Below are 15,450 nucleotides of genomic sequence, written 5' to 3'. Positions count from 1 at the left end.
CTGTTCACTTTTGTAATTTTCACCTCGTTTCAAGATACACAATCGACTCCCAGGGAATCGATTTTGTATCTTGGGACGAGGTGAAAATTACAAAAGTGAGGAAATTCACTAGAGAATCTACAATTTCATTTGTCGAAATCTAGTAAATCTGTTCACTTTTGTAATTTTCACCTCGTCTTGAATCGACCCCCAGGGGGTCGATTCAGTATCTTGGGACGAGGTGAAAATTACAAAAGTGAGGAAATTCACTAGAAAATCTACAATTTCATTTGTCGAAATCTAGTAAATCTGTTCACTTTTGTAATTTTCACCTTGTCTCAAAATACTGGGGCAGGTGCCATTAAACCTCGAAGAAGAAGAAGGTTCCACGAATCGGGACCACTTTTTCTACTCGCGCTATCATCTCTGATAGCATGGTTTTAAGACCGTGTATGTATGTACGGTAGCCGAGATTAAAAATTTGCCAATAATTGAAAGTTATTATTATTTAGTGCACAGCGCTTGCCCGTAGTTCCGGAAGTGAGAGCTCCGGTTGGAAGACGATTGCGATTTCAATTATATTCGTTCGACCGTTCGACGGTCTCGCCACGCGGCAATGCTTCAACGGTGATGTGCCTCATGTGCCTCTGGCATAGTACGGATGAAGAGCGTTCTCTCGCGGATCGTCAGCCGGGCCAAACGAGTGGTTTCGCGCCGGTATTTGAGCCTGACGACGATGGCCAAGAGCAAGTTCGAGTACGTGAAGGAGTTTGAGCGAGACGACAATTGTCTGCCGAACTGCTGGATTGTGATTCGAATAGACGGCAGGAATTTCTCGAAGTTCTGTGACACGCAGAAGTTCGACAAGCCGAACGACGTGGCCGCACTCCAGCTGATGAATCGCGCCGCTATCACCGTTATGGAGGATTTCAAGGAGATTATATTGGGTTTTGGCCAGAGCGACGAATATTCATTTGTCTTCCGAAAAGACACGCAGCTTTACAAACGCAGAGGTACTTGTCACATGCCTTGACAAGTGAGATTTGTCGGACCCAGAATGATAGAATCGATTCGTCTTTTGCATGCATGAAATTACGGCATTATTGCGTTAAATGTTAACTACATAATAAGTCTTTATTTTAGGATTTGTATCTCAATAATGTTAGTAGTTAATTTCAAGTTTTTTAAGTATTAAACACACACAATTAAGTATTATTAAACACTGTATTATTTTAGTCAATTACTAAGTACTGTAAATTTATGATATTAATTTTAAAGTGTTTTAAGTAAAATTCTTTACTGTTCTATGATTAAATTAAGTATTATCTGTCAAGCTATTTTTTATATATAGATTACTTCTGATGATAATCTAAAATTAAGTTCTCTTTAAGAAAAAATATGCAATTAATAGTTTTTGAAATTATAATTTAACATAAAAAATTTTTCTAAAAATTTGAGATTTAAACAAATAAATATTGCTTTTAATTTTTAATAGTTTTTACTTCAAAATTCATTTATCTGTAGATTAATTAAAAATATATTGTATGTCAAAAATTAAAAATTTTCAAAAAATGATAGTTTTTTTAAATATTTTTTTTTAATATTTACAAAATATTTATTTCAAGCTATTAGAATAATTTATAAAAATTGAAAAATGACTTCTTAGAAAATATTACATACAATATATTTTAATAAGAAAAGAACTAATTATTTTCGTTAGCTTGACAATAAAAACATTTTGAATATAATTTGTATAATTTGGAAAGACTTTCTTTTTTGAGCTCATTCTCGCGCTCATCCTTTTCAGAATTTTCTTTTTAATATTTTACTCTTGATAATTAAGAGTTTCAAGTATTCTTCTCTTGCTCGTTTTAGCCAACATTAATGTGTGTTCAACTATATACAAGAATATGACTTAAATAATTTTGAATTTTTAAGTTTAAATTGAACGCAAATATTAGGATGTCAAGTGATCGACTATTATCAGTATACATATAAGTATATAAAATAATATCTTGCAATGAAATTTTGCACTTTTAAAATGATTATTTTATTTCTTTCTCGCTATAATAAAGTCATATGTTGTATATGTTTATAGGACTTAATCCACTTGTCAATCTTGAGATATTGTAAATGCATTGTTGTACTTTAAAAGCATTTATTTTTATAATACTTTAGTAAATTATTGGTGTATTATAAACACGGTATTATGAGAGAAGAAATTACAAGAATCTCTTTAAAGATTTCAAAGAAAGTCAGTATCAAATATTTTTTTATGATAATATAATATATATAATAATTGAATAAATTGATTATTTAACATTATATTTAATATTGGAAAGTACAGGTAAATTGTACTTACAATTAGTTCGACGTGTCATTGAATAAAACAGTACAATATAATAAAATTGAATTGTAAATTAACTGTTATTTTATAGGCCATTAATTGAATTCTGCAATTCATTAAAAATTGATTAGTTTGATTTGTGACATCCTTTTTTCTAAAGTAAAATATGGAAATGTTGTATGGTAGTACATAATTAAAATTTTATATGATTGATTGCCAAGTAACTACATATCTCCAAAAACTTTTTTGTATTTAATATTTTTATATTTGTTTCAGCGTCAAAATTAATGTCTAACGTAAATTCGTTATTTGCCTCGGCGTACGTTTATCACTGGCCCAGTTTTTTCAGTGACAAAAAATTATATTATCCACCTTCATTTGACGCTCGTGTTGTATTATATCCAACCGATAAAAATTTAAGAGATTATCTGGCTTGGCGACAAGCTGACGTACATGTTAATAACTTGTATAATACTTGCTTTTGGAATCTTATTCAGAAGGGAAAATTAACTCCGAATCAGGTAAACATAAATAATAAAGGATCTAAGTTTTTAAAAAATTACGTATGAGTGTTTCAAACGTAAGGGTTAATTGGTCATTAAAAAGGAGTTAATTAAATGAAAAAATTTCATTATTGATGAAAAAACATTTATATATCTACTTTACTTTTCTACATAGTCATCGTTTCTTTCTAAATATTTATACTAGAGTCCTAGCCTTTTTATGTCTTCTGTATAGAAATCCACTGCTTTCAGCATTACTGTTTTCAATCTCTTCAAATCATTGAGGACCAAAGCATTTCTTGTTATAATCTCTTGATATAATTTCTTGGTATAAATTTGTTGAATTGTTTTGTATTATACGAGCCACAGTATTGTGAGTATGTATTGTTGTAAAGATAAACGATTTCTGACATTGAAATTCTACGTTTTTTTTTATTTCAAGAAGTGGCAAAATAGAATCCAGACAAAGGATTCTTTTGGAAAAGACATGACAAAACTGATGCCTCAGTCCAAACGTGGAAAGAGATGATATATAGAAAAGAGTAAAGACAGTATATACAGAGTGTAAAAAAAAAGTGTTCCATATTTTGAGAACAGGTAGTACTCATCAAAATAAGAAGAAAATGTTTAGTAAACATGGGTGCTAAATCAAATATCTCTTGAGATATGGGCTAATATTGTATACTTTAAGAGGTGTTCTATGTGGTTCCCATTCATTGTCACACATTTTAAATAAAGAAATACACTTCCTACAATGTTTTGTACATTATTGATACCTGATAATGACTAGCGGACAAACCTTACTGTACTACAGAATAACACAACTAATGTAAGAAGAGGACAATGTTTATCATTTGAAGACCTTGGTGTATTCAACAGCTATTGACGATGTACAAATATTGTAAAAATATGTATTTTTTACTTTTTTGAAATATGTGACAATGAATGGGAACTATATAGAACATCTATAGAGAGAGTATACGTCGTATACGATAAAGATTGGTCCATAGCTCAAGAGATATTTGATTTAGGACCCATATTTATTGGACATTTTTTTCTTATTTAACATCCTGTATATATTTTTTGTTTTATCTTAATTGATTTTTTAAGTGACTAACTGGTTCTTATTTTTGAAATGCATCTCATATAATGTGTAAAGTATATATAAACATCTTATATAACAATTGTCATATGCTTACTATCATTGTACAATATCAAGTACATCTTATGACAACTATGCTTATTTTTCAATAACAGAGTTATTACTTTTAAATTTACAAATAGCAAATTTAATTTCTCAGCAATCTCTAGCGATAAATTGTAATACAAATTTTGTTTAGAACTTGACTGCCAGTTTTAAGATATTGCAAATATTATATTATATTCTGTCCTTATAAAATACAATATGATATTTGACAAAACACATAGAGATATGTATAGTAGGAAGTTATAATGTATGATCATTTTTGAAAATATGCAATAGAATTAAATTATCTGTTTTAACACTGTTATTTATGGATATTACAGGCAGATGAAAAACTTAGAGGCACACTGGCATCACATAAGAACGAGTTGCTTTTTCAAGAATTTGGTATAAATTATAATAATGAACCGCCTCTGTTTCGAAAGGGTACAACGCTTATTCGGAAATTGGTGTCCGACGGTACAGGAAGATTGAAACCTGTTGTAGTTCCTTTGGTAGACGATATTATTGGTGATCGTTTCTGGAAAGAGAATCCCGAAGTAATTGGTTTGAAAAGTTTAGCAACTTATCAACAACCAAACTTAACGAATAGCATTAACAATACAATGCCTGTGCCCGCTCCTCCTTCTCCTACCATGACAAAACTGGGAAACAATGTTTCTCCATCTTCACAAGTGACCAATGTAAATTTAGTTAATGAAGAAGTGTATCCTAGTAGAGGCAGAGAGACAAACGGAGATCAAAGGCAGTGTGAAAGCGAACGTATTTGTAAGAGATAAGTTTGTACCTTGTTCTTTTTTTATACAATAAAAGTAACTTGAAACTATATCTATATCTGATGGTAAGGATCTATTGCAATTTCTCCAAGAGAAAAAATCCTGAGAAACCAATAAAAGAGTGTTATAATAAGGATATCTTTCTATAGTTATTTGTGTAACAAGTGCGGGAAGTTGAGAATTGGACACGAGTGCGGGTGATCACACTCGCCTTCGGCTCGTGCGTCCACTCCGGACTTCCCGCACTTGTTACACAAATAACTATTTAAGAATATTTTTTTAATCTTTGAAGATTAACTGTTATATTTAAAAAAAAGCAACATAATAAGAAATATGTTAATTAAGTGAAATTAAGATACGAGAATCGAGTATAAATACAAATAGACTGGTAAATGATTTTGTTGATGAATTTAATGATAAATTAAAACAATGATTCTTTATATTATTAGATGTATCTTCAAAAGTATGTAAAGGACACTAACAATTTTCACTAGAATCATTGACAGCTTTGATAAGAAAGCTGCTGTTAATTAGTTAATAATCATTTTTTCCTATCACTGACTTAAATTATGATATATATTATTGTATAAAGTTATAGAATTACTGGTTGTATTTATTATTAATCTTATGAAATGGAGTATATTTTTATTACTTTATAGTATAGTATATATATATTCGTGTTAATAATTACAATATAGAATAATACATGAAAATGATTTACATTGAAGATTACAATAAGATACACATACATTACATTATGTACACATACAGATTTTGTTGCTTCACCTAAACTTCTGTAACAATTCTAAATTATAATTCTTAATGCATGTATGCAGCCTATCAATATTCGATCAATATATATTTGCACATATCTACTTCATTTACTAAAATCAATTTTTGTGGCAATATTATTCCACAAACAACTTCCAAAAGCCTTTCTGATAACAATTAGACTATTACTCCATAATTTTGTGCTATGTGAAAGACAATTGGATTATCGTTGGAAAAGTAAATATAAGTAATCGAGTTTAATATGTTTAAAATAATTGGTTTAAAATATGGGGATATAATTATCTATTTTAGCACGATGCTTTTGAGCAACGCATTCCGCAATCCATACGATATTACGACACTCTTGCTCCTTCAATTTCAAGTAGCTATAGAATACTCCAAAATGAAATTGTTGAAGGAATGCATGGACGTTTAAACGAACCTTTGTATAAAAAATTAAAATTATTTAATATAGATAATATAATATACAAATTATTATTTGTATGCTATTGTTATTTTTTATATTACAAGTGTACTTGCCTCGTGTTCAAAGAACTTGTCTTCCAAGGTCTTATCACCAGGATTATTACCTGCTCCTTCAAATAAGGCGCTGTATTCCTGTTTAAATATTGATAAATATTGTTTAATAGAAATATCTGGTAATAAAAAGTGTAGCCTATAGTAGAACATATAAGACAAAGAAAACTTATAAAATACTAATGCTACGTAATAGCATAACTAATCATAAGTCTAATCAAATACATTATTTAAAACTTTACTCACAGCATAATATTCTGCCACTGCCTTTACTTGTTCATAATCATCAGCTCTTGCTAAGGCAGCCAATCCATCTGGATTCAAACGTCCACAACGCGGATATAATTTTGCACGATCATCTTTACCCAATTCAGTGCCAAATGAATTAATGGTTATAATGATCGCTCTTCTATCTGCTTCAAACTATAAACACAAAAACGATATAATTTTATGAAGTACGATAAAGTATTATTTTAACGGAGCAAAATATCTTACGGCAAGTATTTCACACATAGTGTCTGCAGTTGTACCGCCAAGATCTTTGCAGAATTTATAAAATGCTTCCAGATAAGCCTTATAAAGGGTGTTTCTTATTATCTCAATGTTCATCTCATCCAAGTCTTGCTCAGAAATACAATCCACGAAGAAAGGTGCTATAACAAAATAATTGTTGCACAGTTCAAGAAAGTAATTATATCGCAACACTTATATGTATTAACATGGGCATAATAACATGGGATAAAGAACAATACAAATGAGAAATATAATATATTCCAATCAGGATCATACCCAAAGGTGTATCTACTAGTACAGCATTGTACAACTCTGCGGGTGTAGCAGCAACGTGAATTGCTTCCATCTGTTCAAAGCTGCCAAGCGGATGACACTTTGGAATCAACTCAGAAATAGGCCGTTGATGCAAGGTACCGGTAATTAACAAAATAATATTGTCAATCATATAACTGTAAGTAATGAAATCCAAAAATTGAGACAGAGGCTCCACGGAGTGATTGCGCATATGTTGAAACTCTACAACCAATTTTTCCCTCAATTTGTCATCGATCACGCTGACAGAAAGCGGAGATGGCTCATTGGCCAAGAAGCTGCCGTAGTCTGTACCAGCCAAGTGTAGTTTTAAATCTAAATACACAATTCATCAGATTTAGGGCCCAAACACATAACATTGCATAGCGATATGTGACTATCATATGATAGTCATATATAGTTTACGCAATGTTATATGTTTTGGCACTAAGAAGAAAGAATAAGTTTACGATTTATAAAGAGTAGCAATTGAATCAAAACTCTGAATTTTTGCACGTCAAATAGATTTGTTTTCTCTTAAATTTTCTTCAAGTTACATTTTTACAAATTTAAAAAAATGGAAGTTACACGTTATATAAAAACATGAGATATCTTTTTTTATTAAATATGCGTTTAAAATGCTTTGAGAAAATTATGCTGGTTGAAAGATCAAAGGGAATCGAACAAGTACCTTCGAGTGTTTCGCATTGAACTAGGTTCAAGTAATCACTCTGTTGAAGTATACCACATTTGAAACCACGGCATAAACCCTCCAGGTAGCCGCCGTCGATGTTGAATAGACACCCCTTCATTTTGCGACGAGAATCTCCTCAAATATGTCCGAACGAAAGACCGATGTGTCAAACTGCTCCTTCAGACTCGCCCTTTTCCACAAAATCATATGACCGAGTGAACAGAAGTTTGCCGCGAGTTCTCACGTGCAGCTGTATAGCGATATGACTCACAATTCGATTCGATTCTGGAGAATAGCGCGATTTTTAAATACAATCTTCTTCCAATAAATACGTTGCGTGAAATGCTTGATTATATTACGGAGGTATTATATTAACAATTAACTTATGAATGTTTACGTGAAGAATTTAATTTAAATAGTTAGATTGTAATGTAATATTAATGTTATGATTTACCGTTATCCTAATATTTTGTAAAAACATATATTCGACGACATTTGATCTTCATTTAAAACTGCACTTCTATCGTTATAATAATTTACTCCGCGTAAGCGGAGATTATCATAATCAGATCTTATTTCAAGACCGTCTTAAGTAATATCTTAAGATGCTAATATGGCTCTGTAATTGGTTAATGACATCTTAAGATTTAGGGTGCTGTCACATGGCAGTCAGAAATTCGGAAAACGGAATCTCGGAAAAGTAACGGAGAGGGGGTCAGAAGTTATTAAATGCATTTAATAACTTCTTTCGTTAAAAGTATTTTAATTTTTTTCCATTTCATGATCTCTATCTCCACAAAATAATATAAATACACAATTTTTAATACATAAATAGTTAATGTACATACTGTCAGACATGCAAAAATTGCGGACTTGCCAGTCCGAAATTTTTGTGACTGGGCTCCTCATGGACTGATATTTCCGGAATAAGTAAAAATTGAAAAAATTATTTTTATTGTTTTAGAAGAAAAAAGATACTTACCGTAGTAGTAGAGTCTATTAAAAAATAAAGCTTTGACGTATTTTTTATTATACTCTAAAATTATATAGAAATCTCTTTAATTTAAAAATATGTTAAGGTTAGAATGCCATTTAGTTTTCTGTAAAAGTCGTTTCATGGGGAGCCCGGCCCTTGAAAAATCGCACCGATCGAGCTGACTCTGATTGGTTGACCCCCTCTCCGTTACTTTTCCGAGATTCCGTTTTCCGAATTTCTGACTGCCATGTGACAGCACCCTTAAGGGCTGGTTTATAATAGCCGTAACCGTTGATTTAAGCCGTAATCTTTAAGAAATTGACCAATCACAGTCGATTATTCTTCTCACATTCGACTGTGATTGGTCAATTTCTTAAAGATTGTTACGTCGCGATTATTGGACAAATCGATATAAACCGCGATATAACTCTGTTCTTTTCTTCTTCCAGCACTACTACCTCGGCGTAGTGCATGGTAGAAAGAAAACAAGGTATGCTCGTTAGAGGGGTCGAAATTGAGCATGTTCTGCGCAGACATGGCGACGGCCAAGCGAGCGCCATATTGAATATATATAGATATACTTTATGTATATACATATGTACGTCAGAAGTGAACGTGTTCGGCTTAATTTGTCTTTTTTAAAATGCCTATGTGTAGTGTAAGTGGATAGAAGCCTCTCCTTTGTTATTTCGGGAAAGTCTGCATGCACCGACTATATCCCGGGACTGGCGAGATGTGTCGTTGTCGGAACGGTGCGTGGAAAGGGAAAAGAGAATCTTATTCTACAATGAGGGTGTATCGCTCAGGAGCAATTGGGAACATTTATCTGTATCTTTATTTGTAGCCGGGAACCGGCTGGTGTTTTGTGACACGGGTTTTTAAGGAATAAATGGTTGTTGAGTTTACTCGTTGCACAATGTAAATTTTTAATAGTAGATAAGGGGGAAACGGAAAAAGGGTAATTTATGATGCTTGCGAAGCTAGAGATTAATACTGAATTTATTAATTCAATCGGGTTCGATACAATCTCCACAAGTTATAAGCATAAGGAATACAAGTTTCGCTTAATTATTAATATTAGACTTACTATTATCGCTGGCTGCTGTTATAGAAAGAGCGTCTCCTAATGCGTCAATAGACCCTCGAGAATCGGAAGGGTCCAACCTCGTCACTCAGCTGGAGCAGTTTTCGAATAGTCGTTCGACAATTAATAAAGACAAATGCGTATGAACTTCGTACGTAAAATAAAAGACAAAAGGCTCTCGCTCCGGCTGAGTACGTATTTTTATAGGGACCGATTTGAATGCTGGCTGGATTTTTCGTGTCCTGATTTGCTAATGAGCGAATAGAGATGGTAATTATGGGAGGCTTCTATGGTTTCCATTGGTTAGAATTAATTCCTTCTAGAAGGTTCTAAGGACGCTTTGGAGGGAGTCAAAGGATGCACTTGAGTCATACTGCATTAGCTCTCGACTGGCAAATATTTTATTTTTCTCGCGCTATCATTCGGACGCTTCTTCACCGAGATCCTTTGATTCCTGCCGGTATTCTGGGTGGTACAGCCAAGGCGTATTTTATATTATTATCGATCGCATTGTAGGGGACTGCGACGTCTTATGAATCATCGCATGGCAAGGGGCGGCTGCAACGTCTTGGTGAATCATAGCAAAGGTTAATATTAATATGAAAATGCAAGGTTTACGACAGAGACAATTATAATTGACCGATTTTGAAGAGTTTTGAAAAAGGGGACAAAATTTAATTTGCGTGACGTCACAAGATTACGGCTTAAATCAACGGTTACGGCTATTAAGGGCTGGTTTATAATAGCCGTAACCGTTGATTTAAGCCGTAATCTTTAAGAAATTGACCAATCACAGTCGATTATTCTTCTCACATTCGACTGTGATTGGTCAATTTCTTAAAGATTACGGCTTAAATCAACGGTTACGGCTATTATAAATCAACCCTTAGGGTTCCTATAAGGGAGTTGGGCAGATACCGTTGCCCGATTGTGATTGGCTCCGCCATTTTCCTGTTAACTTCCGGTAGTTCCGGCAACACCGGCAGCCGCACAGCTTGGCAATCTTGGCATAGCTATCATCGATGATCGACGCGTGATCGACAATAACGTGATAAGTGCTGTACGTGCTGTATTATTATTATTTACATACGAAGAAAACTGTTTATATTGAAGGTAAATATTGTGTAATTGTAATAGATAATTAAAGTGAAAGTGATGGAATGCCCCGTATATAAAATACCTGTGATTAATGTGAAAAATAGAAAATGCCGTATTGTGTAGCTTCTGGATGCTACAATTCGCACCAAAAAGGCGCAGTAATGCATAGCTTTCCACGAGATTTGCAACGTAAAGAAAAATGGATAGAAAATGCTGGTGGACTTTCAGGATTCAAATACTGTAGAATTCCAAACGAAAAGTCATATTTATGTGAGGTACGTTTTCTATTTATGAGGAATTGATTTATTAGCGATTTATTATTGTCCACAAGCATGAGGATTCTGACGACGTACAACGTAATATATTACATTTTTAATATACTATTCCGTTTTATAGTTCCATTTCACGGTTGACATGTATGAGAAGGAACGTGTTGATGGCCGGAAAAAATTAAAATCATCTGCTGTTCCAACGATTTTTGGACAACTTGTCATTCAACAAAATGAAAAAAATGTTGCAGGTAAATAATATATCAATATTTGTTTTTAATTAATTCGTTACATTCAAAAATATTAACACTCATGGCTTATTTTTTTTCACATCAGTATATTATATACGACAGAAATTTGTAAGTCATATTTGCATAGTTTACGTTGTTTGTTTTGCTAAATATTAGTATTTATATTCTAGCGTTTATACCTGATACTACATCAGCTACAGAAATCGTAGCTTCTGAATTAACAGCTCAGGGGGATGAAGGATATGTTCCCAATATCGAAGCTGCTGCAGAAATTGAGATATCTAATCCGGTTCAGAGAGAGGAAGAATTTCTCTCCGATATTGCACCCACTAAAGAAATTGTAGTATCTCATCCAGTTCAAGGAGACGAAGATTTTGTATCGGAATCTGCTTCAGAAATATCTCAGCATATAGGCTCAGCTACAGTGTGCTTGCAAGATTCTGATGTCTGTCGCAATAAAGAATTTTGTAATTCGGAATCCCTTGAATACTACAAACAACAAGCTCATAGATTTAGACAACTGTTTGAAAGAAGTGAACGAAGGAGAAGAATTATGAAGAAAAAGCATAAGCAAGCACAAATTCTATTCAAGAAGAAACTGAAGACACTAGAAGAGGAAGTACGTATTAATAATCTATACCCTAAAATACTTCAAAATTTGTTAAATAGCGATCAAATTAATTTACTATGCCGCAAATATAAGAAAATACCGAAATGGAGCGATAAGACGTTAGTGAAGGCATATCAATTAAAATTTGCTTGTGGTTATTCTGGCTACCAAGAGTTATTGAGGCACGGTTTTCCACTTCCATCGATCAGAACATTAAGAAAAAAATTAGAAAATTGGAAGTTTCAGAGTGGAAAATCTGATGAAATCTTTGAGTTTTTAAATATCAAAGTTTCACAATTCCAAAATGATATAGATAGAGATTGTTTAATCGTACTCGATGAAGTCAGAATAACTCCAAGTAAAATTTACGATTCTTCAACTAATACATATGTAGGCTATGTTACTTTACCGAATCATGACAGTACAGAAATTGCTACACATGGTTTAGTATTCATGATCGTTGGCATTGCTAAACGATGGAAACAAGTCATCACGTATTTCTATACCGGAAAAGGTTCTGATGGAACAATATATAAACAGATAATTGTTGAAATAATTGAAAAAGCAAGTGCGATAGGATTGTATGTACAAGGTGTTGTTTCCGATATGGGCTCTTCAAATCAAGCCATGTGGCGAGCATTTGGTATAAACGTTTCTAAACATTCTACAGTACAAAATAAGTTGATATGAAAAAAATATTTAGATCATACGGTTTCGATAAGTCAGTTTTTGGAAGTTATACTAACTTGCGAGAATTTTTTACTAACAAATTTGAGGAAATACCATACACTGTACCCGAATGTCATGATTTACGGAATAAGATTATAGTTCGATATGCAACGTTTAGATTAAAGATACATTCTAAAAACTTTCGCATGAATAAAAAGTCGGAATTTGCGAGTAAAACAATGGCAATGCACTATCGCGTTAAGTAACAATAATATTTATATGTAATGTATTTTTTTGTACGGTTTTTATTTCTTTATGTCATGTTTCTGTTTTTCAAGAGTATAAAGCCTGATCTACAATGTGCTCTTTGCTTCCTGTTTTTTGCTCTTAACCTGTTTGCGACTATCCCGTATTTCGCAATTGCGTCGCGTAACGCGATGTTTTTTGTTCTCTGTCGCCTAAGATAAAAATTGACGAACTTTAGAAGAGACAAGAAACATCACGTTACGCGACGGAATTGCGAAATACGAGATAGTCGCAAAGAGGTTAAGAGCAAAAAACAGAAAGCAAAGAACACATTGTAGATCAGGCTTTATGTACGCATGTTTCTGTTTTTAAAAGAGTATTATGTACAATTAGTTGTACAATATATTATTTAACTCGTTTAAGATGTAAAATATAAATAGATAAATATATTACTATTGAAAAATGTCTCACTCTGTACTTTGTAACTTTATTTATTTCTTCCTTCATATTTATTAAATTAACTTTTACTAAACATTTACTTTCATTACAGATAATGCAATCACGTATGAAAGTGCCTCCTGGTTTGAGGTTTCCTTTCAAACGTTGAATTGGATAATAGACATGTGTGGATATATATAATATGCATACAATGGCTATATATATATTGTCCCACACAGCACAAGATATTGCAACATTCACCAGATATCCGAGGGATCGCAATATATCCAAATATTGATCACAATAACCGTAGGACATCCAATGTGATATCGCTATATCCTGGGGAAAAAGTGTGCTGTGTGGGGTATATAAATTTATTGCACTTAAGTATATGATGAATATGTGTGTATATTGCAACTAAGTATATCATTACAATGTAATTCATAAATACATATATGTAAATATCGAATTTGTTACATAAGCTCGTAAAATATTACAATTGTATATTAAAATTATATAAGTAAGTACCCCGATAAGAAAAGATTTATAAGATTATATGACGAAATCTGGATAAAATTGGGAATGCTGCAATTGACAACAACAGTAGTAGAAATTTAGACCGTTGTGCAAATATTAATAAATATTTGCACAATTTATTTCTAAATAGTATTTCAGCAAAAAAGCAGCGTTATGAGTAACCATCTTAGCGCAATAATTGTAAAATTCCTCTCAATTAAATGATGCAATTATTGTACATACAATATTTGCGTAATTTTCCTATCGGAGTATAAATTGATTTTTATATAACATAATTATATACGTATACTTCAGAAAGAAAGTTTCTTGTATTAAAATAAAATACATATTTATCTCAAGTTTACTATAGAAATTTTTATTTTCCTTCCCTCGTTGTTAAAAGTATAATTTTGGTTTACTAATAACTTTTATTTTTGCTGTTAACTGTAATAAATGTGTTAAATTTATGATGGCTTCAATATTTTTACTGTCATCTTAGGTTAAGTTTATAACTTCATCAATTTTTCATTTATTCTTTCATTTTTATTTTCTATTATATATATATATTTTTTCTATATTAATATACATATTACGTTTGCTACAATAAAGTTATAATAGCCTTTTTATACGTTGCATTATCATTTCATATAGTAGTTGCGATACAGGATTTAAAATTTGCCGCTCTTTATACGCTGAGGAAGGAAAATGGCGACTTCCGCCACATCTGCCCAACTCCTTTATAGGAACCCTAAAGGTGCTTTTTCATGGGCGTCAGTTAAGTTAGATTAGTATAATGACGCCGATATTCTGACGCGCAATGAAAAAGGTTTTCATGCGTCAATTTTTGGAACTCGCGTCGAGATGCCAGTTGACGCTAGAGGTTGGGAAATCTGAACTTCTCAGCGTCGACGCAGAAACAACATGACGTCACAAAATCGTCTTGACGCGCGACAACTGACGCCCATGAAATCGCACCTTTAAGCCCCGGACACACAAATCGACGGAAGACGTAAGACGTAAATCGTAAGGAAATCCACTAATCAGAGTCGACTATTCCCCTCTTCTTCCCTCTTAAAGAGGGGAATAGTCGACTCTGATTGGTGGATTTTCTTACGCTTACGTTTTACGTCCTTACGGCATTTTATGTGTGAAGGCCTTTAAAGGTGCGATTTCATTGACGCTAGAAACCAGCGGCAGCGTCAAGAAAATGTAGTGGGGGAAGAAGTTTCGTTGAATTTTGCGGTACGCTAAAAAGTTGAGACGGTCTGAACTTCTTCCCCCACTACATTTTCTTGACGCTGCCGCTGGTTTCTAGCGTCAATGAAATCGCACCTTAAGGGGATCCTAAAGTGAAGGCTGAACTTCCTCGACGTCGGTAATGTCAACATTTCTAATTCTGTTTTCTTGTCATATATCTATATCTGTCCTTGTCTAACGAGAGGCATCTGTCTTTGTTCGATTACTGCGCCATCTCTTGCCACACGCAATATTGCTTATCCTGTCAACCTGAATGTGCTTTTGCACATATAAAAGTTATATAAAGTAATCTTTTTTTCTAGGTTTTCAATCTTAGATCTAATTGCACGATATTGTTCTTAAATGTTGTCCCTAGGTCATGCCGGTCTAATTTTGTGGATATTTATCGTGGAATTTTTGTACAAAGCAAATATTGTCGTCA

General features: G+C 32.9%; 3 protein-coding genes across 7 annotated transcripts; 2 read left to right on the top strand and 1 right to left on the bottom strand.

Annotated features, from left to right (window-relative positions):
- The first annotated feature begins 269 nt into the window (after positions 1–269).
- Thg (tRNA-histidine guanylyltransferase) lies at positions 270–4,861 on the top strand. 2 transcript variants are annotated; one of them, XM_071780575.1, is made up of 4 exons: positions 270–429; positions 492–992; positions 2,603–2,847; positions 4,357–4,861. In XM_071780575.1, exons 2-4 carry the CDS (start codon positions 641–643, stop codon positions 4,810–4,812), a joined length of 1,053 nt encoding a protein of 350 aa, XP_071636676.1. In that variant the 5' UTR covers positions 270–429; positions 492–640; the 3' UTR covers positions 4,813–4,861. The 2 variants fall into 2 exon arrangements, with proteins under 2 accessions (XP_071636676.1, XP_071636675.1); XM_071780574.1 differs by having other exon boundaries at positions 300–992.
- A 573-nt stretch (positions 4,862–5,434) lies between these two features.
- Positions 5,435–7,844, bottom strand: Vhaac39-1 (V-type proton ATPase subunit VhaAC39-1). The gene is made up of 6 exons (XM_071780576.1): positions 7,613–7,844; positions 6,907–7,257; positions 6,613–6,770; positions 6,364–6,540; positions 6,121–6,198; positions 5,435–6,022 (listed from the first exon to the last, which is right to left on the bottom strand). Exons 1-6 carry the CDS (start codon positions 7,731–7,733, stop codon positions 5,861–5,863), a joined length of 1,047 nt encoding a protein of 348 aa, XP_071636677.1. The 5' UTR covers positions 7,734–7,844; the 3' UTR covers positions 5,435–5,860.
- Positions 7,845–10,635: 2,791 nt separating this feature from the next.
- Positions 10,636–14,131, top strand: LOC139814131 (uncharacterized). 4 transcript variants are annotated; one of them, XM_071780182.1, is made up of 5 exons: positions 10,636–10,788; positions 10,878–11,048; positions 11,170–11,293; positions 11,464–11,912; positions 13,369–14,131. In XM_071780182.1, exons 2-5 carry the CDS (start codon positions 10,881–10,883, stop codon positions 13,423–13,425), a joined length of 798 nt encoding a protein of 265 aa, XP_071636283.1. In that variant the 5' UTR covers positions 10,636–10,788; positions 10,878–10,880; the 3' UTR covers positions 13,426–14,131. The 4 variants fall into 4 exon arrangements, with proteins under 4 accessions (XP_071636283.1, XP_071636279.1, XP_071636282.1 ...); XM_071780178.1 differs by lacking the exon at positions 13,369–14,131 and having other exon boundaries at positions 11,464–13,295; XM_071780181.1 differs by lacking the exon at positions 13,369–14,131 and having other exon boundaries at positions 10,667–10,788; positions 10,897–11,048; positions 11,464–13,295.
- The last annotated feature ends 1,319 nt before the right edge of the window (positions 14,132–15,450 follow it).

This window comes from Temnothorax longispinosus, chromosome 6 (assembly GCF_030848805.1).
Source record: "Temnothorax longispinosus isolate EJ_2023e chromosome 6, Tlon_JGU_v1, whole genome shotgun sequence".
Classification (NCBI taxonomy): domain Eukaryota; kingdom Metazoa; phylum Arthropoda; class Insecta; order Hymenoptera; family Formicidae; genus Temnothorax; species Temnothorax longispinosus.
This window is presented reverse-complemented; position numbering and strand designations above follow the sequence as displayed.